Source organism: Borostomias antarcticus, assembly GCF_949987555.1.
Source record: "Borostomias antarcticus genome assembly, chromosome: 25".
Lineage (NCBI taxonomy): Eukaryota > Metazoa > Chordata > Actinopteri > Stomiiformes > Stomiidae > Borostomias > Borostomias antarcticus.
Window position 1 is genome coordinate 6,058,431 of NC_140258.1, and position 27,055 is coordinate 6,085,485.

The window sequence follows — 27,055 nt, forward strand, 5'->3', positions numbered from 1 at the left end:
TGAGGAGGAAAAGACTGTGCCTGTCTTGACTCCCTGAATTAGTACCCCTGGCAGGTCCTACTAATCACCCCAAAAGTACCCCAAAGTATCCCAAACTACCCGAAAATACACCCCAAAGTACCCCAAAGTGTACCCCAAATTACCCCAAAATGCACCCCAAAGTACCCAAAACTAACAACATGGTCAACATAAACAGATTCAGACATGATGAGGACAACTGTGATTCAATGTTCTGTGAGGAAGACTTTCCATAGCTTCCAACCAGACATCGTACAGACACTAAGGACTACCACAGGGTACTTTGGGGTATACTTTGGGGTATTTGGTGGAACTTTGGGGTGTCCTTTGGGGTATTTTGGGGTATTACAGTATGGCGTAATTCAGGGTATACTTTGGGGTACTTTAGTGTATTTTGGGATACTTTGGGGTACTTTGGGGTATTTTGGGGTATACTTTGGGGTACTTTTGGGTGATTAGTAGGACCCGTGCTGGCCTTAGTTGTAGCGTGTGGCTGTCTGACCGCGGACTGTGTGAAACGTCTGTGCTTTGTGCTTCAGTCCGGAAGGTTGCTGCCTCAGGGCCTCTGACGAGCCGTCCTCTGACATCTCTCGTCTGTTTCCTCTCTTTGGTTTTCATGATGAAATGCCTTGAAGCAGCGTGCAACTGGCTTTATTCATCATTCCTCTGTGTGATCTCAGATGATGACAAGTGGAGCAGCACAATACCATACAAAGCTTCTGATTTGATCAAATACATTCTATTTCTGGCTGTGAAACCATATGGTCAACAAGTGTGTGTGTGTGTGTGTGTGTGTGTGTGTGTGGTTAGTTGAAGCCTGCTGGGACCCCCTGTAGAGAATCCAGTAACTCGTGTGACCTGCCTGAGTTCTGCGACGGCGCCGACCCCCACTGCCCCGCCAACGTCTACCTGCACGACGGCCACGCCTGCCACAACATGGACGGCTACTGCTACAACGGCATCTGCCAGACCCACGAGCAGCAGTGCATCACTCTGTGGGGGCCAGGTCAGGAGAGCGCCCCCTGATGGACTCGAGAAATATGAGGATGCTTTCTCCCTTCCCTGGACTGTACTGACTCTCTCTCTCTCCCTTCCTCCCTCCCTCTCACTCTCTCTATCCCTCCCTACCACTCTCTCTCTCTCACACTCCTTCCCACGCGCCCTACCTCTCCCTCTCTCTCTCTCTCCCTCCCTACCTCTCACTCTCTCCCTCCTTACCGCCCTCTCTCTTCTCTTCTCTCCTGCCCTACCTCCTTACCTCTCCCTCTCTCTTCTCTTCTCTCCCTCCCTACCTCCTTACCTCTCCCTCTCTCTTCTCTTCTCTCCCTCCATACCTCCCTTTCTCTTTTCTCTTCTCTCCCTCCCTACCTCCTTACCTCGCCCTCTCTCTTCTCTTCTCTCCCTCCCCACCTCCTTACCTCTCCCTCTCTCTTCTCTTCTCTCCCGCCCTACCTCCTTACCTCTCCCTCTCTCTTCTCTCCCTCCCTACTTCCCTGTCGTTCTCTCCCTCCTTACCTCTCCCTATCTTCTCTTCTCTCCCTCCCTACCTCCTTACCTCTCCCTCTCTCTTCTCTTCTCTCCCTCCCTACCTCCTTACCTCTCCCTATCTCTTCTCTTCTCTCCCTCCCCACCTCCTTACCTCTCCCTATCTCTTCTCTTCTCTCCCTCCCCACCTCCTTACCTCTCCCTATCTCTTCTCTTCTCTCCTGCCCTACCTCCTTACCTCTCCCTATCTCTTCTCTTCTCTCCCTCCCTACCTCCCTTTCGTTCTCTCCCTCCTTACCTCTCCCTCTCTCTTCTCTTCTCTCCCTCCATACCTCCCTTTCTCTTTTCTCTTCTCTCCCTCCCTACCTCCTTACCTCTCCCTCTCTCTTCTCTTCTCTCCCTCCCTACCTCCCTCTCTTGCTCTCTCCCTTGTGCTGCAGGAGCTACACCAGCCCCGGGGCTCTGCTTCCGGAGGGTCAACTCGGCAGGAGATCCATACGGGAACTGTGGGAAGGACTCCAGCGGCTCGTTTGCCAAGTGCGACGCCCGGTAAGTCTCTGCGAACTGTCTGTCACATGTCAATCAAAGACTAGAAACAAAGACCAATTAAAGAGACCATCATCTCTTCATCTGAAATTAGTACTATCAAGTGTGTCATTTGCAATCATGTCATCATGTTTGGATTTGACGAATAGCCTGGAAATGAACAGGAACTTGAGGGGTTTGGAAAGCTAATTAGAATTTGAAATATTCATGAAAGACTTTGGTTTGTTCATGCCTGCTAATTGTTCTTGGATCTCCCTTGGGTGAAGGCTTTAATCAAGCATTGCTAATTGATATAATTGCTGTAATGCCTGCGAGTTTGAGTTTAAAGTTTGACAGCTGTCTCGACTCCAATGGTCTCCCCTCAGCCTAGACATATGGGGGGGAGGAGGAACTAATCGTAAAATCTCTTGTTTGAATGGGATAATCTGATTCGACTCACAAAATTCAGTCGGGTACAACCCTAGTGCATGCGTGTGACTGTGTTCTCTCTGTTTTTTTTGCTCCCTTTGACTGCTGAAGGAGAAGGACATGTTGTCTGCTGCTGCCTGCTGCTGCTTAGTGCTTAGAAAACCCCTTTTTATTGTGGACATTGTATTTTCTTACAGTTTTCTGCGTTTTATTTGCTTATATTATGCAAGAGTTCTCAGCTTATATTTCACTACGGCGTCACTGTTGTGGCGATAAGCCCTTGGGTCGGGCTGGAACAGAGGACGGGAGACAACAATACGTCTCTGTAAAAGCTATGTCTCCAAACCCAGGGAATTTGGTGAGCTGCACAGAATGTGAGCAACTGTGAGAGGGTATCACAGCTTGAGAAGAAGAGTGAAACGCTGCTCCAAATAGGCTACGTGACGATGAGCAATTCATTGACAGAACTGGTAATGCTATTGCACAAGGTGCTGAGCCACCAAATGCTAACGGACAGACACAGATGTTTATACACAGGATTACATCAAAGGTGGAGCATCTCAACACAGATTTGGCTGAGACGCTCCCCTGAATGTGTGTGACCATAGATGAATACACTGGTCTGGCAGTGTAGGCTCCCAAAACAGCCGTCCCTAATGATGCTTCATACTGGCACAGCATCGGCACAAGACCGAAAGAAGCATCAACTCCTGCCAAGACGTAAATCCAACAGGAAACTAATAGCACCCGCTCCGCCACCTCAACTCTCACTGCAAAACAGGCACACTCCTCTGAATAACCAAATGTGTGACAACACTAACTGCGCTGAACCCAGGGAAGTTAATCACACCACCACTAGCATTAAGGATCCTGAAAGGAGACCTCTCCCTGTTACTGGAGAATTTGAGTGACTGTTAATCACAAAATATACTCATCTCAGGCCCCATTCCAACTTTTGGGAATCCAGACCTTTGTCTATCCCATATGAGCTTAATTTTATACTTATAGAAAGGGTACTTATTGTGTAATTTGTGTTCATTTGTAAATTTTAAATGGGGAACTTGTAAATTTGTAATTTGGGAATTGAGTATCAGAGTCGCGAGTATCAGAGAGTAGCATAATCTTGGAGCCGGCAGCCACATTTCACTGTGACTGTACACCGTACATAACATGTGACAAATAAATCTCTTGATCTCTTGAAAATTTGGAACGGCACACACCTTTCTACTGTACTGTATGTAAAGTAGTGATAACCCACAGTGCATGGGAAAGCCAAAACCAAGCCATGAAGTTGAGGAAATTGTCGTCCGTAGACCTCCCCAGACATCTGAGAAAGGGTACAAAAAACATTCTGCAGCATTGATGGTCCTGAAGAACACAGTGGCCTCCATCAGCACCCTTCCTAGAGCTGGCCAGACTAGCAAGTCTGTGAATGTCCTTGAGTGGCCCAGCCAGAGCCCAGAATTGAACCTGATTGAACATCTCTGGAAAGCCCTGAAAATAGCTGTTCAGCGACGCTTCCCATCTAACCTGACAGAGCTTGAGAGGATCTGCAGAGAAGAATGGGAGAAATACCCAAAATACAGGTATGCCAAGCATATAGTGTCATATCCAAGAATACTTATTATTATCCTATTAAACGCTATTATCATCTTGAAAGGCTGGTTGGTCTTTCTGACTGTTAAACTGGCTCAGAATATACATCAAAGGGAGAAAGTTCTATGTCAGGCTTGGAGATCATGTGTCTGAGAAACATGACACCTGCTCTGGGGTTGCACAAGGCAGCTGCCTCGGTCCATTACTATTCTCACTGCCACTCGGGGATATCATTATTAGAGAGCACAATATATGTTTCTATAGTTATGCGGACGACACACGTATATCTCTGCTGAACCACATTATAACTAATTAGTTATAGCTATAAACTCCATCACTACCTATCTTCTAGCAATAAATAATGGATGAGCAATAATTCTTAAAGCTAAATGAGGACAAATCTGAAATCCTATTGATCGGCCCTAAAGCAAAAAGAGAAATGCTGTCTAATAATCTGGGGAAAATTAGATCCTGGATTGAACCTGAAGTTATAAGTGTTGGTTTCATCCTAGATTCAGATATAAGCTTCAAGTCTCACATCAACATGGTGACAAAAACATAATTTTTCCACCTTAGAAACATAGCTAAAATATGACCATTTATAAATCAAAAGATGAGGAAAAACAGATTCCTGCCTTTATTTCAAGCCGACTCGATTACTGCAATGCGCTCCTCATTGGCCTCCCGATAAGAAACGAAAAACACAGAGTTCAGCTCATTAAAAACTCTGCAGCTCGGCTATTAACTAGAACTAAGAGAAGAGGTCACATTAGTCCAGTCTTAGCGCTGCATTGGCTTACGGGTAACATTTAGAGTTGATTTTAAGGTCCTCCTACTTATATACAAAGCCCTGAATGGGTGAGAACCAAGCTATATTGTTAACTCCCTTGTCAACTACGTGCCTTCAAGAACACTGTGATCATCTGCTTCTGGTTCCCAGCTACAATCGGAAGAACATCAGGAGAGCAGCCTTTGTCAATTATGCCCCAAAGCTATGGAATACAATGCCTATAGATATCAGGAAAGCCTGCTCGCTATATACTTTTAAAAGAAAGCTAAAAACATATATCTTCATTTTAGCCTTTAACTAGCCCCTTTTGCACTTGCTTGCTGCATTTCTTTTAAAATGTGCTTATTGCTGCTATTTCTGGGCTGATAGACGCTGAACAGATCTATGGATTAGAATTGAGTGCATTGAGTGAATTCATGTGAAAAGGCCTGTAATTGTGATTATTTGCAAACATGTCATTTTACACAGTGATCTTGCCCAACCGTATCAAGTGACAGATAGCGGGTAAAGAGCCTTCAGATGCAGTATAGTTGTGTAACTTGTCATTGACTGTATTGTCTTACACATTCGTCAGTGAAAGACATCAAGACTCAGAGGCCCGATGTTAAGTGTTTACGGGCGGGGCTGCTACCTTGATTCAACCTGCAGCTTTAATTCAGGATCTTACTGGATACTCGGTTATAAGGTGCAGGCAGGGAAACCCGGTCAAAATTGATTCAGGACCAGGAAGAGTGAGTTTCACTCATCTCCTTTAAAGAGAGTCTCTCTCTCTCTCTCTCTCTCTCTCTCTCTCTCTCTCTCTCTCTCTCTCTCTCTCTCTCTCTCTCTCTCTCTCTCTCTCTCTCTCTCTGTCCTGGTGCTGAGCAGAGACAGCCAGACTATTTTAAGCACTCTGGCGCTGCTGTTCTATCCAGGGTGCGATGTGTAAAAAAAAAAAAATACAGAGGGGGGGATGTTTGAATATTTAGGACATGAAAATAACGCACGTTTCATAAAATGATGTGTTGGCTGTGCTCATACACTGGCTCATACAGCGGCTTTTGTTCATCTGAATTGGATTTCCACTGATTGAAACTTCCTACCGATCATTATGTACCAGATTCTGACTCTCTTCAGATTGCAAGGTGGGAACACACCCATCACTATAGGTCTAATATAACAGCAAATATTCAGAAGTTGATGGTTTTTCCATCCGAGGTGGATAAGAAGTGGGTTTCCTGTGTCTGTTTATAAAGAACTCGGAGCAAAGTGAAGTTAAAGAGTGCTTAACTCTCTATACGCTACCCTCGACTATACTAGGCTACTGTTTTCTAGGGTATATGCTACCCTCGGCCTCGACTATACTAGGCTACTGTTTTCTAGGGTATATGCTACCCTCGGCCTCGACTATACTAGGCTACTGTTTTCTAGGGTATAGGCTACCCTCGGCCTCGACTATACTAGGCTACTGTTTTCTAGGGTATATGCTACCCTCGGCCTCGACTATACTAGGCTACTGTTTTCTAGGGTATATGCTACCCTCGGCCTCGACTATACTAGGCTACTTTTTCTAGGGTATAGGCTGACATCCAGTGACCTAAATATGTATGTTAACCACAATAAATCTGAGAGGATAATAGCCTATATAATGTAAACTACATGTAAACTATTATGTAGCCTATTCCAAGTGCTCTCATAGTGGTGGGTGTTATAGTGTAGGGAGGCTACATTACTCGATATCACTATGCCATCCTGAAGTATTGTTGTTCTTAATCTAAAATATACTGTAATTTTTTTGTAAGAAGTTGCTCCTCTTGTGGTATTCTGGTCTTTGCTGAGTGGTAGAAACTGTAGGCCTATAGTCTACACTCATTTTGTCTAGAGTGCAGATCCAACTAGGTTAGCTGAAAATAAGCTGCACTGAGTGAGAATGGGCACTCATGCAAAGAGCAGTTGGACTCTACCGGGAGTCGGGAGGAGGTGCTTCCAGCATGTTCTATTTTGAAGGAATGGTGCCGTCTGTGTGCAATTTTGAGAAATCGATGTATTCATTTCAATGCTAGAATGAACGTAAGTCTGTTAGATGACCAGAAGTGGGAGTAATCGCACGCTGGTTACATCCTTTAAAAATGTATTTTACGTGATTTATCTTCTCTTTATTGTCCTATTTTCCTAGCTTCCTTGCTTGCATGTTCATTGTATGTCTATTTTATGTGAAGCACTCTGTGCATGTAATTTCCCTGTTGTAAAGCACTTTGAGGTGCATTTCTTGTATGAAAGGTGCTATACAAATGAAGTTTTATTTACTTACTTTTACGTAGGGACGCTAAATGTGGCAAGATTCAGTGCCAGGGAGGGGCCAACCGACCTGTGATTGGCACTAATGCCGTCTCCATAGAAACCAACATCCCTCTGCAGGAGGGGGGGCGTATCCTGTGTCGGGGGACGCACGTCTACCTGGGGGACGACATGCCCGACCCTGGACTGGTACTAGCTGGAACCAAGTGTGGAGAGGGAATGGTGAGGGGACATCTTACAGTAGGACATGACACACTTATCTTGTTAGACTGAGGGTACATTCCAAAACATAGGGCTCTTGAATTCACAGTGAACATAATCGGGGCAACGCCCACCGCCGCCATATTGAAAGGCTTTCCAATCCAAAGTGTGTAAAGTCACTTATGCCCTGACAACAGTCTGCCTTGTTGACACACATGCAACAGCTCTGAAAAAACTCCCAACAGCCCAGAGTTTTCACTACGAAGGGAAGTGACTTCATAGGGTGTAGGGCATAGGGATTAGCCCTCCCGAATGAGAGAGACTACAGTGACAGACAAGAAGTCGTATTATTGTGTGCTTATTTGTGGCCATATTTCCATGATTCTCACTTACACTGTCATCACTCACATCACTGGAATTGCATGTCTTACTCAAAAACAGACCTTCACACTGAAAAGACGCCACACTGTACTAAATGTCACCAGTACAACATTATCGTAAGGCTGTCTCCCTCTCCCTCCTGTAGATGTGTCTGAATCGCCAGTGCCGGAACGTCAGCGTTTTGGGGGTGCAGCAGTGTTCAGGGAGGTGCAGTGGGCGAGGGGTGAGTGAACACCAGGGCCTGTGTCTGTTTAATCAACCTAACCATGTAATTTACTGTTCCAACAGCTCCTATGTAGTCAGGGCCCCACCCTTGAATTATGGCAGCTGTAGATCAGTCCCCATCACCACTGGGAGGTTAAATCAATCAAAGGTTTAATGGTGTCATTTACGGTCTGCTTAACATGCCATCCATCACGCTTTGGCATAAGGAAGGCGGAGCGTTCGTTGTCAGAGTCCAGCAGGAAGCCGCATGGATGTGGAGGCACACACACCTCCAGCTAAAACTGTTGACCTCATCCATAATGCACTCATCCATAATGCACTGAGGTTTTTTATGTTTTATTTACTCTGATGTTTGGTTCTATGAACATAGCACACACACACACACATACACACTCACGCACAGGCAAGCAAGCACGCATAGACACACGCAGGCACACACGCAGGCACGCATGCACACACATGCACACACACACACACTCACGCACAGGCAAGCAAGCACGCATACACACACGCAGGCACGCACAGGCAAGCAAGCACGCATACACACACGCAGGCACGCATGCATGCACACACACACACACACACACACACACACACACACCACACACACACACACACACACACACGCTCACGCACAGGCAAGCAAGCACGCATACACACACGCAGGCACGCATGCACACACACACACACACACACACACACACTCACGCACAGGCAAGCAAGCACGCATACACACGCAGGCACGCATGCACACACACACACACACACACACACACATTCATCCAGGGCCAGACTGAATTCCAGTAGCTTTTCATTCTCACCAGAAGTGAACAGGAAACACCAACAAATCTAAGCTGTTGTCTTTGTGTACCCTCCACCCTCAACTTCCTTTTTATTCTTTTAAGTGTATAATTACACCCTTTTGACAGTGTTGTTGAAGTTCAGTTCATCTCAAAGTGGTCTATTACCCTAAGCATGTCGTAACTGGATATATGGTAAATGGACGCACTTATAAATCGCTTTTATCCAAAGTGCTTTACAATGGCCTCTCATTCACACACACCTTCACACACCAATGACGGCAGCTGCGTCCTCCACAACACATTCATCAAGTTCCCCTCTACGATCACCTGTAGATTCTAAAATGTGTGTCCTTTAGTCCTTTAGTCCACCCTGCCCAGTCCATACCCCACCCTGCCCAGTCCATACCCCACCCTGCCCAGTCCATACCCCACCCTGCCCAGTCCATACCCCACCCTGCCCCAGCACCCAACACTGCTCAGCCCTAATACCCCACCCTGCCCCAGCACCCAACACTGCTCAGTCCTAATACCCCACCCTGCCCCAGCACCCAACACTGCTCAGCCCTAATACCCCACCCTGCCCCAGCACCCAACACTGCTCAGCCCTAATACCCCACCCTGCCCCAGCACCCAACACTGCTCAGCCCTAATACCCCACCCTGCCCCAGCACCCCACCCTGCCCCAGCACCCCACCCTGCCCCAGCACCCAACACTGCTCAGCCCTAATACCCCACCCTGCCCCAGCACCCAACACTGCTCAGCCCTAATACCCCACCCTGCCCCAGCACCCAACACTGCTCAACCCTAATACCCCACCCTGCCCCAGCACTGCTCAGCCCTAATACCCCACCCTGCCCCAGCACTGCTCAGCCCTAATACCCCACCCTGCCCCAGCACCCAACACTGCTCAGCCCTAAGCCCCGAGGAGGGGGTGTCTCTGGCCCTGACAGGGAGAGAGCAGAGCCCAGAGCGCTAACCCTGACCCTAACCCTGACCCTAACCCTGACCCTAACCCTGACCCTAACCCTGACCCTGACCCTAACCCTAACCCTAACCCAGATCTGCTCTGCGTCAGGACCAGCCTCACAGCTCCTTACAGCTTTCAGCTGGCATCCATTATCCTTTGGACGGGGAAATCCTTTAGGATCCCTCCCTCCCCTCCCCTCTCCTGTACCCTTCTTTCTTCTCTTCTCTCCTCTCCTTCCTGCTCTCCTCCCCTCTGCTCTCCTCTGCATTCCCCCACATATCTTTTACCATGTCTGACACTGGGGACCCCCCCCCCCCCACACACACACACACATACAGTATGAAAACCACTGATGGAGTCAGTGTGTGGTTTATTTGTTGAAGTGATTCAAGTATTTCAGATATGGGCTGGGAGCCAATGCTCATCTGTTTCTGAGGATTGAAGATCTAGGAATGCACTCCTTCATGTTTTCCCAAACACCACCGGTGTGTGTATGTGATAAACATAACAAACATGAATGCTGGCAGTGTAACATACAGTATTGGCTTTGATAGAATGTCCCTTGTACTGTAGGTCTGCAACAACAAGAAGAATTGCCACTGCGAGGCACAGTGGGCCCCTCCCTCCTGCGCTAAGGCGGGGTTTGGAGGAAGCATTGACAGTGGGCCAATGAGACTGTCAGGTACGCGCTGGCTCCTCCCTCTTTGCATGTTCTTCACCTGGTCAGAGAGAAAGAGATCTCACCTGGTCAGAGAGAAAGAGATCTCTTCACCTGGTCAGAGAGAGAGAGATCTCTTCACCTGGTCAGAGAGAGAGAGAGGGAGAGAGAGAGATCTTCTCAATGTTTTTGTAGCCTACATAACACATCATAGGAATGTTGCCATTTCACCTGTCTGTTCTTATCTGATGGTAGCCAAATAAAACATAGGGACTAGGCCATCCATAATATCAATCCAATCTGTGAACAACAATCAAATATTCTTATGTAATGGAGCAATTGATGACATGGCTTTTCTGTCTGTCTGTATTCCATCTCTGTATATTGTAGGATACCGATATATTAGGCAAATTGATTAATCTAATGAGGCTGGCTAGACCCATAGTAGGGTGGACACAGGTGTAGTTGATTACATTAATGAAGGTCCTCTTGTGTTTAGTGTGTCACAGGCAACTCGTGCTTCAAGTATACACCATTACAACGTCCTTGTATTGAAACAAAGGAACCGACAGCGATGTCGTCCGCGTAGCCATTTGTTTCATGTTAATAATCAGGAGCAACCTCAGTCCCCTGGATGTCCTCTTGGACAGTGCCATCCTCTCCAAAAAGCGTCTGACAATAAAATGAATCCCATTTAGCCCATTTAGATATCATTATCATCATCATTGGCTATCATCATTATCATAATTTTTCCTAGCCTTTCAAGAAGTCCCAGACTAGGGTTATATGTCCCGATTCATGCTCTTTATTTTATATTTTGTAGGCTATAATGTATACATTGGAACTATCACAAGGTCTCGCCTTGACTCTTAAATAGATTAGCAGATGTGCTTTAGTAGGCATAGCTTCCTGTTTTGGTAATAATAGATACAATGATTATGGCAATGATTCATACTGATGATGATGATTCATACTGTCCTGGACTGTTGAGCACCAAACCCTTCTTTTCTAAACTTGGCTGAAGCGTGTGTGTGTGTGTGCGTGTGTGTGTGTGTGTGTGTGTGTGTGTGTCCTGTCGTGTTCCGCACTGTAGATATGCATGTGTGCGTATTAACGTGTGTGTTGTCGTATGTGACGTCAGCCGACAGCAGGGTGGTTACCGTGGCGGTCCTGGTCACCGTCCTCAGCCTACTGGGCGTGTCCTTCGTGGCGTTCCTGAAGAGGAAGACTCTGGTCCGCCTGCTCTTCACCAACAAGAAGACGACTATGGAGAAACTCAGGTACGGTCCTTCAACCTTACCTGGAGGTCTGTGGCTCTGACAACAGTTGTTTTGCTTTTAGACAGTGGTTAAAAGGGGTTCAAATCAAGGTTATTATAGTTAACGAAAACTAACTAAAAAACGAAAACTAGGTGTGAAAAAACATTTTAGTTAAATGAAATAAAAATAAAAACTAGGCTTTACAAAAAAACGATAACTAACTAAAACTGTATTGTGTGTTTACAAAAAATAAACTAAAATTGTAGAGTAAATGTCCTTAGTTTTAGTCTTTTTCATTTCATATATAAGCCTAGTATTTTGGGTGGATATTAAATCTATCCTCCATTATTTCTTTAGCTGTGCCCCTGCGCAGAAGTAATCTGACGTGCGCCAGATGGTTTGTTTTGCACAGAGAGCAAGATGAGCTCTCGAGATCAGGATGGTCTCACTAGGCTAGCGCAGAAAAAAAAAAAACTAAAACTAATACTGAAACTAATAAAAACTAAACTAAAACTAAGCATTATCAAAAAATAAAAAATAAACTAAACTAGCAAATCTTATTTAAAAACTAATTAAAACTAAACTGAAATTGAACACAAAAAGTTAAAACGATATAAAAATAAAAACTAATGAAAAAAGCAAAACTATTATAACCTTGGTTCAAACAGATGCGTACATCTTCTCTGGCTGCTCAGGTCTGTTGGGACCACCAGAGCAACCAGCCCCAGTAGAGCCCACCCAGTGTACCTGGGCTCCCCTCAGCTGAAGCCTCCCACCAAGCCCTCGGGGAGAAGCATTTACAAGGTGGGTCGTGTGTGTGTGTGTGTGTGTTGTTGTGTGCGTGTGTGTGTGTGTGTGTATGTGTGTGTGTGTGTGTGTGTGTGTGTGTGTGTGTGTGTGTGTCGCCACGCTAATCCAGTTCTGTTTATTCCAGGCTGATTGTCAAAACAAGATGAGTGCTAACCACATAATTGATCTAGTCGTTGGCTTCGCTCCCTCAAAGGAATATTAATTGGGGTGGTATTGTTGGCAGAGGGCTGGGGAACTTGAATTCAATAGAATGGAAATCATGCAGCGGTATCATTATGAGTCTGAACGTTAAAGTCGCACTGAAATGAAAAAAACATTCTGTCCCATTTTGGTTCACATAATTGGTCATAGTGTTCACCTATTCAACGATGTATGCCCCCCAAAATTACTAAATTCTACTTTTGTTGTAATCTTATATCAAAGTATAGAATTTCTTACTTCCTGGAAAACGGTAGGTCACGTGCAATGACTACAACAGGTACCTGTCCCACCCTTATAGCTTGTTTGTGTCAGAAATCAAAACTACGGACGTTAGATGATCTCAAACGTCCGTTTCAGTGCGACTTTAAGCCTCTGAGTTTGAGGAGAGAGTTGACTGATCCAGGGTCGTCAGGTATTCAGGTGGGGTATCTTCCGGGCCTTTCTGAGAATACACATTTACAATAGATACAAAATATACAGAAATCCAAATGTACAGCAGCTGATGAAGCGCTACGCACACTCACAGCATGTCGTCTTGCCAAAGCTGCATCGAGTTTTATTGTGTGCGTGTGTGTGTGTGTGTGTGTGTGTGTGTGTGTGTGTGTGTGTGTGTGTGTGTGTGTGTGCTTGCCCGAAGCAGGCTGATCTCAGTAATAGCACACAAAAGTTATTTGGTTGTTGTATAACATCTAAACCTAAACCGAATTTTTATTAGCATCTAACTGCACACACACACATGTTGTAACTGCGTTAATGTACTGTAGATGATGCAAGCAATGCTTTGAAAACTTGTTGTGTGTGTGCGTGCGTGTGTGTGTGTCTGTGTGTGTGTCTGTGTGTGCGTGTGTGTGTCTGTGTGTGTGCGTGCGTGTGTGTGTGTGTGTGCGTGTGTCTGTGTGTCTGTGTGTGTGTGTGTGTGTGTGTGTGCGTGCGTGTGTCTGTGTATGTGTCTGTGTGTGTGTCTGTGTGTGTGTGTGTGTGTGTGTGTGTGTGTGCGTGTGTGTTCAGCGATCAGCTCAGCTACCGTAGCTTAAGGGCTGTTAGCTCTGGACAGGGAGCCTGCCAGCTGCTGAAGCCGTCTGTTCCTGTCTCTGCCAGGTTTATGATGTCTGCTTCAGGCATCTGCCCATTAGAACTCCCTTTCTGGACATTTTGATGAATAAAACCCCACAGAGGAGGGTACATAAAGTTTGAAAGTAGAAAGAGGAAAACATTCAGCTCAAACAAACACTGATAATGCGCACTCTCTGTCCCTCCCTCCCTTCATCCCTCTCTTCCTACCTCCCTCTTCCTCTCTATTTTCCTCGATCTCTCTCTCCCTCCCTCTCTCTCCCTCTCTCTCTCATCCAGCCGTCCCAACTGAGCTCCGAGCCCCTCCTCCCCCCCCAGGGGTTCCACTCCCACAGCCTGCGCAGACTACCCCACTACCAGCCCCCCCACATCAGCCCCCCGCTGCCCATCCCCCCGTCCTCTGCCGTCAGCCCACCTCAACGCAGGCTCCTGCCCGCCCGCAACGCCCTCTCCCCCCCCAGGGCTCCGCCCCTCCACAGGCTGCCCTGTCAGCAGGCCTACAGGATGGACCAGGTGGGTGCTGCACTCGCACACAGCTACTAACACAGATTGAAATGTCATCTGGTATTGAAGGTTCCATGGTTCTATTGAGGGAGAACACAGTTGACTCGCCTGATGAGGACTCCAAATCTTTGGCGTTGACTTTTTTTTGAGCACCTGTCTAAGGAGTCGGACGCTCCTGCATTCACTTATTATTGTTTTTTATAAGTATATCCACGTACTTATTCTTCACAACTTCCATGTGTCTGTCTGTCCGTCTGTCTGTCCGTCTGGTCCTGTAGCTTCTCCGGATCTGGGGATGAAGCACAGTGTCAGGCCCGTGTTTTATGGGGCACACAGCATGCTGCCAGATGCACACTGCTGTAAACGAGGAAGACATTAACATGTTACTTTCCTCTCTGCTGTATAAACAGTTGAAACTATTCCCAGATGTTAGGGGAGGGGAGGAGGTGGGGGAGGAGGAGGGACACATAGACTGATCTAACACATTATTCTTCAGAGAGAGAGACAGCAGATCTCATATCAGAGACAGCAGATCTCATATCAGAGACAGCAGATCTCATATCGGAGACAGCAGATCTCATATCAGAGACAGCAGATCTCATATCAGAGAGCAAATAGATCTCATATTGTAAATGGACTGCACTTATATAGCGCTTTTATCCAAAGCGCTTTACAATGGCCTCTCATTCACCCATTCACACACCAATGGCGGCAGCTGCCATGCAAGGTGCTAACCTGCTCATTGGGAGCAATTTGGGGTTCAGTGTCTTGCCCAAGGACACTTCGACATGTGGACAGGAGGAGGTGGGATTCGAACCACCGACCCTACAATCATTGGATGACCCGCTCTACCACTGAGCCACAGCCGCCCCTCCTCTCATATCAGAGAGCAAATAGATCTCATATCAGAGACAGCAGATCTCATATCAGAGACAGCAGATCTCATATCAGAGACAGCAGATCTCATATCAGAGACAGCAGATCTCATATCAGAGACAGCAGATCTCATATCAGAGACAGCAGATCTCATATCAGAGACAGCAGATCTCATATCAAAGACAGCAGATCTCATATCAGAGACAGCAGATCTCATATCAGAGACAGCAGATCTCATATCAGAGACGGCAGATGGATCTCATGTCAGACGGGAGTTTGTCCTCTAATGTCCACATCTCCTTGAACATAGTCAATCTGTATGTGAAGCATTCTGTCCTCCAGACAGAGGAAGAGCCACGGCCAGGAGTGGGCCTGCTGCGGTGTTCCTCTGTCCCTCTCTGAGAACAGAGGCCTCTGTGGCATCCCCGCCCCCCCCCCCCCCCCCGATCAGCCATACCCAGAGGGGGTCACAATTCTCCAGTTTGGAGTTTCTTCAAGGTTAACTGAAGTCATAAGCAGACTGCACTTTACTAAAACTCCCATTTACAAATGGCCACCTTACACCATGTCTCCAAGCACAAGAGTGCAACTTGCATCTTGTCTTTATACATGAAATATGCAAATGCTACTACAGGTGGATTGAAGCATACAGTACACCTTTATTCTGGTGATAGTGGTCTCATTTCTAAATGGTAAATGGTAAATGGACTGCACTTATATAGCGCTTTTCCACCTTAGCGGCACTCAAAGCGCTTTACAATGGCCTCTCATTCACCCATTCACACACACATTCACACACCAATGGCGGTAGCTGCCATGCCATGCGGTAGCTGCCGTGCTAACCTGCTCATTGGGAGCAATTTGGGGTTAGGCGTCTTGCTCAAGGACACTTCGACATGTGGACAGTTGGAGCTGGGATTCGAACCACTGACCCTTCGATCACTGAACGACCCGCTCTACCAACTGAGCGACAGCCGCCCCCCTTCTAGCTGGATCATGTCCACATACTGTAGCTGTCTTTTAGTGGATCACCAAGCCCAGGTGATCATTGCAGCTCACCACCCAGTGGTGGTAACGCAGGTTGTGCCTTCAGCTGTGTCACCTCCTCCAGAACCCCAGCGGTCACACCAGGATCACAGTACAATAACAATCTCTCCCGGGAGAGCGGTGTGGTTACTCAGACGTTGTTGGCACAGATCACCTTCAGCAAATTGCTGACACATTTACAGTCCTGGGTGTTCCCGCACGCACGCGCATATACACACACACACACACACACACACACACACACACTCAGACACTCCACCTCAACTGATCCTGTCCTCTTAATGTCTGTATCTCATCTGTTTGGGTGTTGTCTGCAACCTCCGTTCCCTGTGAATGTTACTCAAGGCTCGTCCCATTTCTCTGACACTGAGCAGTGGAACAGCTGGGAGGCTCGGAGCAGATGTTAGTCATTACTGAACCCACCCCCTCCCCCAGGTCAGATTAGTAACACATGATGGCCCCTCGCTCAGATAACCTTCCAATCCACACTCCCAGAGAACTGTGTGGCGGCCACAAACACAATTCTCAGAATTCACCTCAGGTTGACGTCAGCGAACGTGTCTCATGCTACTGACTGATTCGCATGTGTAGCAGTCTCATGTTCATGTTGTTGTCCTAGTAGAGGCATAAGGCACAGGATTGGCCTACAGGCTTGCACACAAAACATTCCGAATGAAGAACCTCTCTTCTGTGCTTTCTGATGTGCTGAGACCGTCTGACCGGTCAACCCTGGTTTCTTCTCTCCCAGGAGTGTGAGAAGCCCAGCCCACCCCAGAAGCCTCTGCCTGTCAACCCCCTGGGCAGGACCTCCAGACTGGGCCACGCCCCCTTGGCACTTGGGGTCCGCCTCCCCGGCCCTGGACCATGCCCTGAGCCTGCCCCCTCTGTGCCCCGGGCTCCGCCCTCCATCCCACTGCCTAGCAGGTCTGTCTGAGCACCACCCTACGGTGGCCTGTTGAGGTCATTGATTCAGCATCAGGACTATAGCTCAATGGGGCAATGCATAGTTTGTTTTTGACACTGTAGGTTTATAGCACTGCTGTGTTAGTAGTTGATATCTCTTAGGTTTCTGTTATAAATACATTTTATTTATGCTGTGTATGTTCTGTATTCACAAGTCTTTTTTCCCCTTCCAGACCTGCAGCCATGCAGCCCCTGAGACTACCAAAGACTCGCTACGAGCACTGACCCCACCAGGCTGGGGTGGACTAGTGGAGAACTCACTATGACCACAGACTGACCCCACCAGGCTGGGGTGGACTAGTGGAGAACTCACCTTGACCACAGACTGACCTCACCAGGCTGGGCTGGACTAGTGGAGAACTCACTATGACCACAGACTGACCCCACCAGGCTGGGCTGGACTAGTGGAGAACTCATTTTGCACTACAGGACTCTCTCTTTTGGGAGTCTCAGACTTGTAGGGAAACGGGAACCGACGACACACTTTGTTGGCGCTGTGCCTATGAAGGGTGTTCCTGTCATCTTCCTCGCTCAGGTACAAATGAACTATTTAAGCTCTGTATTTATTATTGTTGCGTGCACAGCGGTGCATCCCGATTGACACTTTGGACAAGAGAGATGTCCTTGAAGCAAAACCAACAGACTGATCTGATATGTAGTTTTGAGATTTTTTGTATTATTATTCCTTGGCGACTTTATACTGTATGGGGGTGGGGGGAGGGTACTGAAAAACACAAATGTTTTATAATCTGTGAAGTTGCTTGAATTAAAGAGCAAAATGTTTTGCTTGTGGTTGTTTGAGGCCAAGATAAAGGGAAACACATCCCTGCGAGGAGTGAATCCACAATAATGACTTGTAGCTCGCTGAGCTGTTCAAGGGACGAGGACTTTATGTTTAGTTCATCAGTTCTGCTCTCATCCGCCATGCGACAGTGACACTGACCCAAGACACGGATGCATTGAAGTCAATGAGCTTCACTGTTTACATGTTTGTGGCCTACTTGACAATATTGTCAAGAAGTATATCTTCTTGTGACCTCCAGTGATTTGCATCTATTTGTAATCATGTGTATGGTGAATAGAGGTTTACTCAGGCTCACTGAGAAAGAGACCACGGCCTCTCTTGAGTGTGCATTCCATGGTGAACTGGAACACGTTTACAGGGCTAACAGATGGCTAAGGCTCTAACATGCCCTGTTAGTTCATTTCAAGAACCCAGACTTGAAAGAGGTGCTGCATTCTTCAGTTTCATAAACATTATCCTGCCTGACACAGTTGTGAGTATCTGCTGGTTGGCAGCTCTGCCGTGTGAAACGCTCCCTCTGGGCATGGCAGTCTGGCAGTGTGTTCCAGAGAATTACAGCAACACCAAACACCACAGCATATGAGCCTGCTCATGCTGTCTGTCACAAGATACTTATAGTGTCAGGATGACTTTAGTGCTGCGAGCACACATGCACACACACCCAACCCCACCTAGACCGTATCCAATGCTTTACTGGTATCTGTTCACTAATGATGGCCAGCTGGTTTTGATGTAACTGCGGCCAACACTAAGCAACCGGACACCTAACTTGTCTTTATTGATAAAAATGATGTTTGATTTGGCCCCAATCACAGCCAAGGCCATTATCAATTAAATTCACTAATTCAGTGTGTTTAAATCCTTAAGTACTCAAGGTAAATCTGTTTACTCTCCCTCAATGTTTTCTAGCCTTGAGAGCAGAGTAGAGCAAATTAAACCAAAATAAGGGCATGATGTCATGCACACAATATTTGTCTTTGTATGGTTCTTAGTGAATGTTTATAACACCCGTGTTCATAACACTCCAATAACCACACATTGCTATTCTGAAACAAGCACTAAAACAAAGGAGAAGCAATGTGTTTGAATTACTGTTGAATTACACAAAGAGTAACTGTACAGTCCGTCTATAAACCTGGTTTTCAATGCATTTGACAGTGGTAGACGTTTACATGCTCCTGATGAGGTCTCCTGGGACGCTAGTTCTGTTCATTCCATGTCAGGTCTTTCCTTTCATCACAAGTCTCAGTGTAATTTCTAAATGTACTGTATGTTAATTTCTGTAACTGTAAGTTTCAAAAGTCATTGTACAGTTTATGTAAATAATGTGTCTGTCAATAGCCATGTTGATTTTATGCTTTTTTTCTTTGATAGTGGGAATGAGTTATGGTTCCTCCAATGATGAATATTCAATAAACGCTGTTTGTTTATCAAACTCCTAGGAATCAATGCATATCGAATGGTAACAGCTGTTGCCTCGGACAGTCATGTACAGTAACACATAGGTAACGGATAGACAGTCAAATAATAGAGACAGATTAGTGTAGCCTAGTTTTAACATGTGAATACAGGTCCAGGACCAGACAATTAAAGAGGGTAAGTACAAACTTACTTACAAAATCAATCTATAATCGTAGTGAGCTGTTAAGTCAAGTCAATGTTAGGGGATGTTGTCTGGCATGTTGTTTTTTTGTTAGTTTTTTTCATGTTAAAATGCAAATGTTAAACATATAGTACATACATAAATGGTGTAACTATAAAACCAGTATATATAATAATTACTATATGTCATTAAAATATAATGTTTAACCAACACCTAGATTAACAGGCTAAACTCTTCTTCCCTTCCAATAAATTGATGATATTCTGCAGGGAGGGAAAAAGAAAGACAGGAACAATGCATAAAGGTAAATACAGAGTAAGTGCTGAGCATTATTCATGATTTGTGAACTAAATTACCTCTCTTCCAAAGGCCTTGGCCATTTCAGCTGCCCCTAACCCAAACTGTAATAACAAACACACCACAACAGTCAATTCCACTATAATATCAGTCACTCCTATCATAGCAACTACAGCCATGAGGTTGAGGACACCTCTCCCGTGCTCACCTCGTTCTTCACTCCCCTGTCCGCCCCACTCTCCAGCAACAGCCTCACCAACTCCACGTGGTTGTTCAACACCGCCACCTAGTGGATGAGCATAGTAAATACCGCTCATCTCATGCACAGTGCACTGTAGTTAGGGTTGGTAGTTGAAATCATTCCCCTGTGATCCACTATGTTTATCTCAAACATAATCAGAATGTTGAAACTCTTAAAGCGGATGAAAGAGGAACACCACTGAAAAAACTTTGAGGAGCTATCATCCAACGTGCCTTTTTGGTTGAGTCTCAGTTTTCAGCATCTTCTTAATGTCGTCTCTGCCTCTCTCTCAGTGATTTGAACCATGTTCTACCCTCCCTGACCTGCAGGGGGCCTACCCACCATGAGCGCCGTCTTTCCGTCCTTATCCCTGACGTTGACGTCAGCTCCAGCCCCGATGAGGAGAGACGCCGCCACTGGATCCCCGCTCACCGCAGACACCCTCATCAGGGGAGTCCAGTGGGATACAACGTCTCGAACATCCAGCTGGGGCAGCAGAAGAAACATGTTCATCTTTCTACGAACAATATAGATATACTGTATATATCCTGTATGCCATGGTCGGGTTGGTGTCTCACCTCACAACCATCCCGGATCATGTAGGCTATGACTTCCAGGTGGCCCCCGTCAGTAGCCCAGTGGAGGGGGGTGCAGCCCCCCATGTCCTGGGATTTCCACGACGCCCCAAACTTCCTCAGGTACTTCACTATGTCCAGGTGGCCATGGTAACAGGCCAGCATCAGGCTGGTTGGACCAGTCACAGTAAGATTAGTAAGAGTAAGAGCACGTTTTTTTCCGAGACGTGGAAGCACAGACTGTAATCTTGTATCAGTATGTTGTCCTGTGAATGTATTGCGGTCCAATACGTTCCCCTGGTGCTTGTTTTCACTGCTCCCACGCAGGACTATGGGCTAAGTCATGCTTACTGTACAGTAAGCCATGCTATGTCAGAACTAAGTCATGCCAAACACCTAAAAATATTTGGATTGCGATATATTTCACAGGGGAGCATACTAAGACAGGTAAGATTAGACCCTGTGCTTCCCGTCTTGGAAAAGCACATTTAGAGTAGTTTTTCCCAACACCTCTACGGGTGCCCCATTGACTTCCATTGTAGTCTGGTAAGAGCCTGCATAAAAACTGCATCTAGCTCAATGCTGGAACGATCAGTGAAATGATCTCTATGTTTTAGGTTCATGGTAGACCACAAATAGCACTTACTGTAATGTCTAAATAGCACACTACCCCTTTAAGGGTCCATACGTGGTTTGTCAACACACGGTTTGTTAGACAACACACCTGTCTTTCCCACTACTGGTCTTCATATTCACATCCGCACCATGCTCCACCAGCTTGTGAACAAGTCTGAAAAAGACAACATTCAACTGCATGTTATGTTTAATACTGTACAAGTGTGTGATTAAATCCACTAAACAAACCATGTGGAGAGAGGTAGGCAGGCAGTACATTATTGATCCCAGGGGACAATTGCAGTGTTACAGTAGCAGTACACAAGCACAATCAATAGTATTCAATTCAATAGCTACTAAGTACACATTTAAACACAAATGTACAAATGTAGATACAAAATATACCAGAAATCCAAATATACAAGAATGCAACAAAATGAATGTAGCCTAAGTGTAATAAATACAGCATGTCAGTGTAAATTATATTATGTACGTTTAAATGAATGTATGTAATTGTACTGTAAATAAATATAACTTAAATTGTACCTGGTAAAGCCTTTCTGAGCAGCCACCATGAGTGGAGTCAAGCCCAGTTTGTCATTAACGTTCACATCGACCGTCCTGCAGAGAAAACACCACTGATTTCCCTGCAATAGAAAACATAATGACAAATCCACATGCCCGGGGGGGAGGGGGGTCTACCTTACCCACCCAGACTGCAACACGCGCATCATCTCCTCCTCGTCGTTCATGTTGACAGACCGGTGCAGGTTCTTCCCACTCATGGGCTCACCTGCAGGACACGACAAAGATCTCAGGTGTCCCACAACACACACTGCACCATGAAAACAGGTGACTAGAGTATGATCAGGGTATTTGGCGTTATACCAACTCCTTTATAATACTGTATTGACAGACATGCGGTGGAGATGGAGACCGAGGGGCTGCAGAGGGACTCTCCTGATGGCCGTGTGATCCTGAGTCTGAACCTGTAGGACGTCCTGGGTTCCAGCCCCTCCACTGTGTGGTGTCGACCGTACCCACTGAAGACAACGACAGCAACGTAGATCAGCCCATATCATCACATGCAATAATACATCGATTGATCTCAGAAACGTAAGAGGGTGCAGTTCAAATAATGTTTCTATGTTGACGTTATAGATTCTCACATATATATGGTCCCATATGTGTGTGATTTGGGGTCCATCTCCTCCACAGAGAAGCGGGTCCACTTCTCAGGCGGGCCTGTTCTCGGGTTGTTCTCCTCGGTTTCCCAGAACAACTCAATGCTGTGGTGGCTCACTTTTCCAATGACTGGAGGAGATGGTGTCTCTAATGGTTTAGGGCAGCCTGAACGAGATCCAAGAATGAGATACTCCTACTTTGAGACTGGATATTGTTAATTGTTGTTTTTTCTCGTTACAGCCACTGGGTGGCACTATAATGTTTTGTTAGCATGCTAACTAACATTCAATATTGATGGACATTTTTTTTTCACTCTAGCTACCTGTTTGTAGCTAGTTAGCAAGACAAGCTAACATAAATGTTATCTTCCTAGTTAGCCAAGTGTAAAAACGGAATATCGAAAAACAATGTACTTCTGTGTGGGTGTGACCGTAAGGCAGGCGGACTTCACTTTCTTTTAATACTGTTATGTTATATTGGGCTATAGTCAAAGCAGATACAGGAGCATCCCTAGACTAGACTCTTCAGTGCAGGGTCAATAGAAAATACAGATATTAAATCCCTAGACTAGACTCTTCAGTGTGTCAATAGTAAATACATAGCCAAGCACTAGTGCTGCAAACAAGCAAAACCCCTCGCTACCCACTGAGCAAAGACACGTCTAAAAGACGTCTTTTAGACGTCTTTTTTGTCTTTTTCGGACGTCCAAAGACATCCAATTAGGAGCCAGAATGAATGTTGTTTTTTAACGTTCAGATATTGAACCTGTTCTGCACGTCCACAGACGTCTTAGAGGGGTCCAAGCCAGACGTGTGAATATTGAGGGGTCCAGCAGACGAACACACGGGGTTCAGGACCGACGGACGTTATTAAGACATGATCTGAACGTCTCCCTGACGTTGCGTGTTTGCTGGGTAGCATCCTAATCCTTAGTGCCAACACTATAACTATATAACACTATAACTTGACATTAGGTGCCCCTGCGACCGCATACCCACTAGCAACATCAAAGTCAGCATTAGCTCATTACCTGAATTTGTCATCAAAACGGGTAACATTCCTTGCTATGAACAAAATACTTAGCTGATTAAAATCACAACCACAAAGCAGCTAAAGACCTCTTTCCCAGACCGGAAACGGGCATGACGTGGTTTCTATGGGAACCACACATAAGAATTTGGATCAGTTTTAGGCCTGATTCATATGGTGCGTTCGTTTGTGGTCGGAGGTGGCGAGTCGCAAGTGGCAAAATACCTACCTCCGACCTGTGTGCATTCAGATATATACCATTATATCACAGTTACCTAGTTATATCTATATACCATTATATCACAGTTACCTAGTTATATCTATATACCATTATATCACAGTTACCTAGTTATATCTATATACCATTATGGTGCGTTCGTTTATAACTGGGAGGTGGCAAATTGCGACTTGCTACTAGGAATGATTAAATAAAACACCGCATGAACTCGCACTTCCTCGTCAAAAATTCTGATATGTTTCTCAGACCCCAGTTGCTCGAATGCACTAGATATAACTAGGTAACTGTGATATAATGGTATATAGATATAACTAGGTAACTGTGATATACTGGTATATAGATATAACTAGGTAACTGTGATATAATGGTATATAGCTCGAATGCACACAGGTCGGAGGTAGGTATTTTGCCACTTGCGACTCGCCACCTCCGACAACAAACGAACACACCATTATATCACAGTTACCTAGTTATGGTGCGTTCGTTTGTGGTCGGAGGTGGCAAGTCGCAAGTGGCAAAATACCTACCTCCGACCTGTGTGCATTCGAGCTATATACCATTATATCACAGTTACCTAGTTATATCTAGTGCATTCGAGCAACTGGGGGCTGAGAAACATATCCGAATTTGCGACGAGGAAGTGCGAGTTCATGAGGTGTTTTATTTAATCATTCCTAGTAGCAAGTCGCAATTTGCCACCTCCTAGTTATAAACGAGCGCACCAATAGTCGACGTAAACAACGTGGCAATTAAGCTCCAACATGACTCGGGAATCTTTCCAATCGAATTGGGTATCCAGGATTGTGGAATTTTATAATTGGTATTGCCTACTAAATGTCTGGTATTTTGTGACACCCCTAATGGACAGATATATCAATTTATGAGTTAAATGTAAGTCTAAAAATCCAATGAAAATCTAAATTTTAATCAAATCATTTGTATGCATGAAACATCAGCAGCCGAGAGAGAGAGAGAGTGGAGGGACGCAGCAGCAACCAAGAGAGAGAGAGTGGAGGGACACAGCAGCAACCAAGAGAGAGAGAGAGTGGAGGGACACAGCAGCAACCAAGAGAGAGAGAGAGTGGAGGGACGCAGCAGCAACCAAGAGAGAGAGAGTGGAGGGACACAGCAGCAACCAAGAGAGAGAGAGAGTGGAGGGACACAGCAGCAACCAAGAGAGAGAGAGTGGAGGGATGCAGCAGCAACCAAGAGAGAGAGAGTGGAGGGATGCAGCAGTAGCAAAAGTCGAGAGAGTGGAGGGACACAGCAGCAGGCAGGATGTGATACACTAAGAACATTGTATTAGTATTATTATTATTCAATTTCATAAATATAATGAATATTTAAGAGGTTTAACCTCTCGTCCCCAGCTAAAATTGTGTATGCAGGCTTCACTGTTATATGGTCCCTACCAATGTTGAAACCAAACCTGCCCTTGGATCTGTCCATTAAGAGTCATGTGAAGGGTTATGCTTAAACTTTGCAGCACTGGGCTTGTAGGCTGCACGTGGCCTGCACTGAAGTGAAACCAGAAATGGAGGGAAGGAACTAATCTCTTCGTAAATCTCACAAAAGGACCTACAGTAGGCTACTACATCACAAGACAGAGAACCAGCAAAGACTCAGAGGTGAGAAGAGATATGGATACTCGACAGGCCTAAACACTGTCCATCTTATCTTACAGTTTATATTATAACCTACTATTCTATCATAAGTTAGACCAATATCAACATAATTATAAATATATCCTTACTTTGTCCTAACTAGCATATTCTAAATCTCAAACTATCAAAGTGCCAACTGATTTCAGGAAATGCTTTATAGTGTCACCTATGGTCTCTTTCTAGATATTTCTAGATATGGCTTCCTGCAGCAGTCTCTTGTTTGAAGAGACTGTGTTCTATCTGTCTGGATGTGTTCACTGAACCTGTGTCTATTCCATGTGGACACAATTTCTGCAAGTACCTACTGGGACGGGGTCCCAGTGTCCCATGTGTAAGGACAGGTTCTACAGAAAACCTGAGCTTTGTGTCAACACTACATTAAGAGATATCGTTGTAAATATTAAAAGGATGAAGGTCAGAGAGGAAGAGGAGTCCCCTGACGTCTGGGACACAGGGGGGAAGCTCAAGGCCCAGAAGTCCTGCCTGCTGTGTCAGACCTGCTACTGTGAGCCTCACTTGGGGTGGCAACCTTAAAGAAACACAAATCCACCCTGTGGAGAACCTGGAGGACATTGTTATATATAGAGAGGCGGCAGGGTCAGACTCCAGGGCTGTTTTTTCGTCCCAGCACGCCCCTGTTCATAGTCTATAGAAATATAGGCCTACTGACACAAAGTGCAGACACAGAACTGTGGGGAACTATGAATGCACTTTATTCACCTCTGGTATCCCACAGTGAGTGAGTCCTACCCCTCCCTCCCTCCCTCCCTCCCTCCCTCAGACCCCTGCTGTTGGTCCCTGCGGTGCAGCTGCGTCCAGACTGCCTCACAGGAAGTTTCAGCACTGTGAGGGGAACCACTTCCCCCTCATCAACATCTCCAAGGCTTTCAAACAGTCAGCAGCAGCCATGTCAGTTCAAGCAAGTGTGTGCACGCGCGCACACACACACACACACACACACACTCACACACACACACACACAGAGGAGCAGATGTGGGGAGGGTCGTAAATAATCTGTCATCTATGCTTTAATCAGACATTAATCAGGCAGGCAAACAGACAGACAGACAGATGGATAGATATACTTTATAGATCCCGGGGGGGGTTGTGGAAATACAGTACAGACATAGCTGTGGATGCTGATTGTTGACGTCAGTGTGGAGAAGTGGGGCCATGACTGTCAGCTGAGTCTCTCTGCCCTGCAGAAAGCTGCTGACGCCCTCTGAGCAGAAATCACACAGTCTGAGGAGCGTCGAGCTGCCCGTCACCATGGGTGCCTTCGGCTCCAGGACCGACACCCTAAACATCAGATCAGATCAGATCATATCAGATTAGATGTGCTTGCCCAGCTAAATGAGTGACAATTGTGTGCTTCATGATACATTCATACTTGAATTTCTGTAGAGATGTCAAAGTTGATCACCTCTGCCCCAGCGACAGCACAGGGCGAGAGGTAATGTTTTCGGTGCCCTGTGTGGGTTTGTTTGTTTGTACGTCTGCAGGATTACGCAAAAACAACTAGACCGATTTTCATGAAACTAGGGGGAAGGCTTTAGCATGGGCCAACTTAGAGCCCATTAAATTCTGGAGCGGATCCAAATCACAAATGTTGACTCCTGAGCCCAAGTCCAAATGAATGGAGGTGAATGGGCGGCCGTGCGTCTTCCCACATCAAGATATGGCTGTTTCAATGAGGTTGACGTCTCTCAGTCAGAG

General features: G+C 45.9%; 2 protein-coding genes across 2 annotated transcripts in view; one reads left to right on the forward strand and one right to left on the reverse strand.

Moving 5' to 3' along the window:
- LOC311325935 (disintegrin and metalloproteinase domain-containing protein 12-like) overlaps window positions 1-17,312 on the forward strand; it is a gene marked incomplete at both ends in the record, with an annotated part of 69,065 nt that extends 51,753 nt beyond the window's left edge. Inside the window, 10 exons of the mRNA XM_084458752.1 lie at window positions 829-1,024; window positions 1,944-2,052; window positions 7,144-7,342; window positions 7,848-7,925; window positions 10,272-10,380; window positions 11,450-11,636; window positions 12,311-12,419; window positions 13,977-14,210; window positions 16,873-17,048; window positions 17,261-17,312. Of these exons, the coding sequence (XP_084314878.1) occupies window positions 829-1,024; window positions 1,944-2,052; window positions 7,144-7,342; window positions 7,848-7,925; window positions 10,272-10,380; window positions 11,450-11,636; window positions 12,311-12,419; window positions 13,977-14,210; window positions 16,873-17,048; window positions 17,261-17,312 (1,449 nt within the window). The remainder of the gene's footprint in view (window positions 1-828; window positions 1,025-1,943; window positions 2,053-7,143; window positions 7,343-7,847; window positions 7,926-10,271; window positions 10,381-11,449; window positions 11,637-12,310; window positions 12,420-13,976; window positions 14,211-16,872; window positions 17,049-17,260) is intronic.
- A 2,401-nt stretch (window positions 17,313-19,713) lies between these two features.
- On the reverse strand, window positions 19,714-25,668 carry LOC311325936 (fibronectin type 3 and ankyrin repeat domains 1 protein-like; the record flags this gene model as incomplete). The annotated part of the gene is made up of 11 exons (XM_084458753.1): window positions 19,714-19,758; window positions 19,852-19,896; window positions 20,001-20,078; window positions 20,376-20,519; window positions 20,612-20,777; window positions 21,333-21,398; window positions 21,770-21,844; window positions 21,935-22,016; window positions 22,142-22,266; window positions 22,393-22,573; window positions 25,641-25,668. 11 exons carry the CDS (start codon window positions 25,666-25,668, stop codon window positions 19,714-19,716), a joined length of 1,035 nt encoding a protein of 344 aa, XP_084314879.1.
- Between the last annotated feature and the right edge of the window lie 1,387 nt (window positions 25,669-27,055).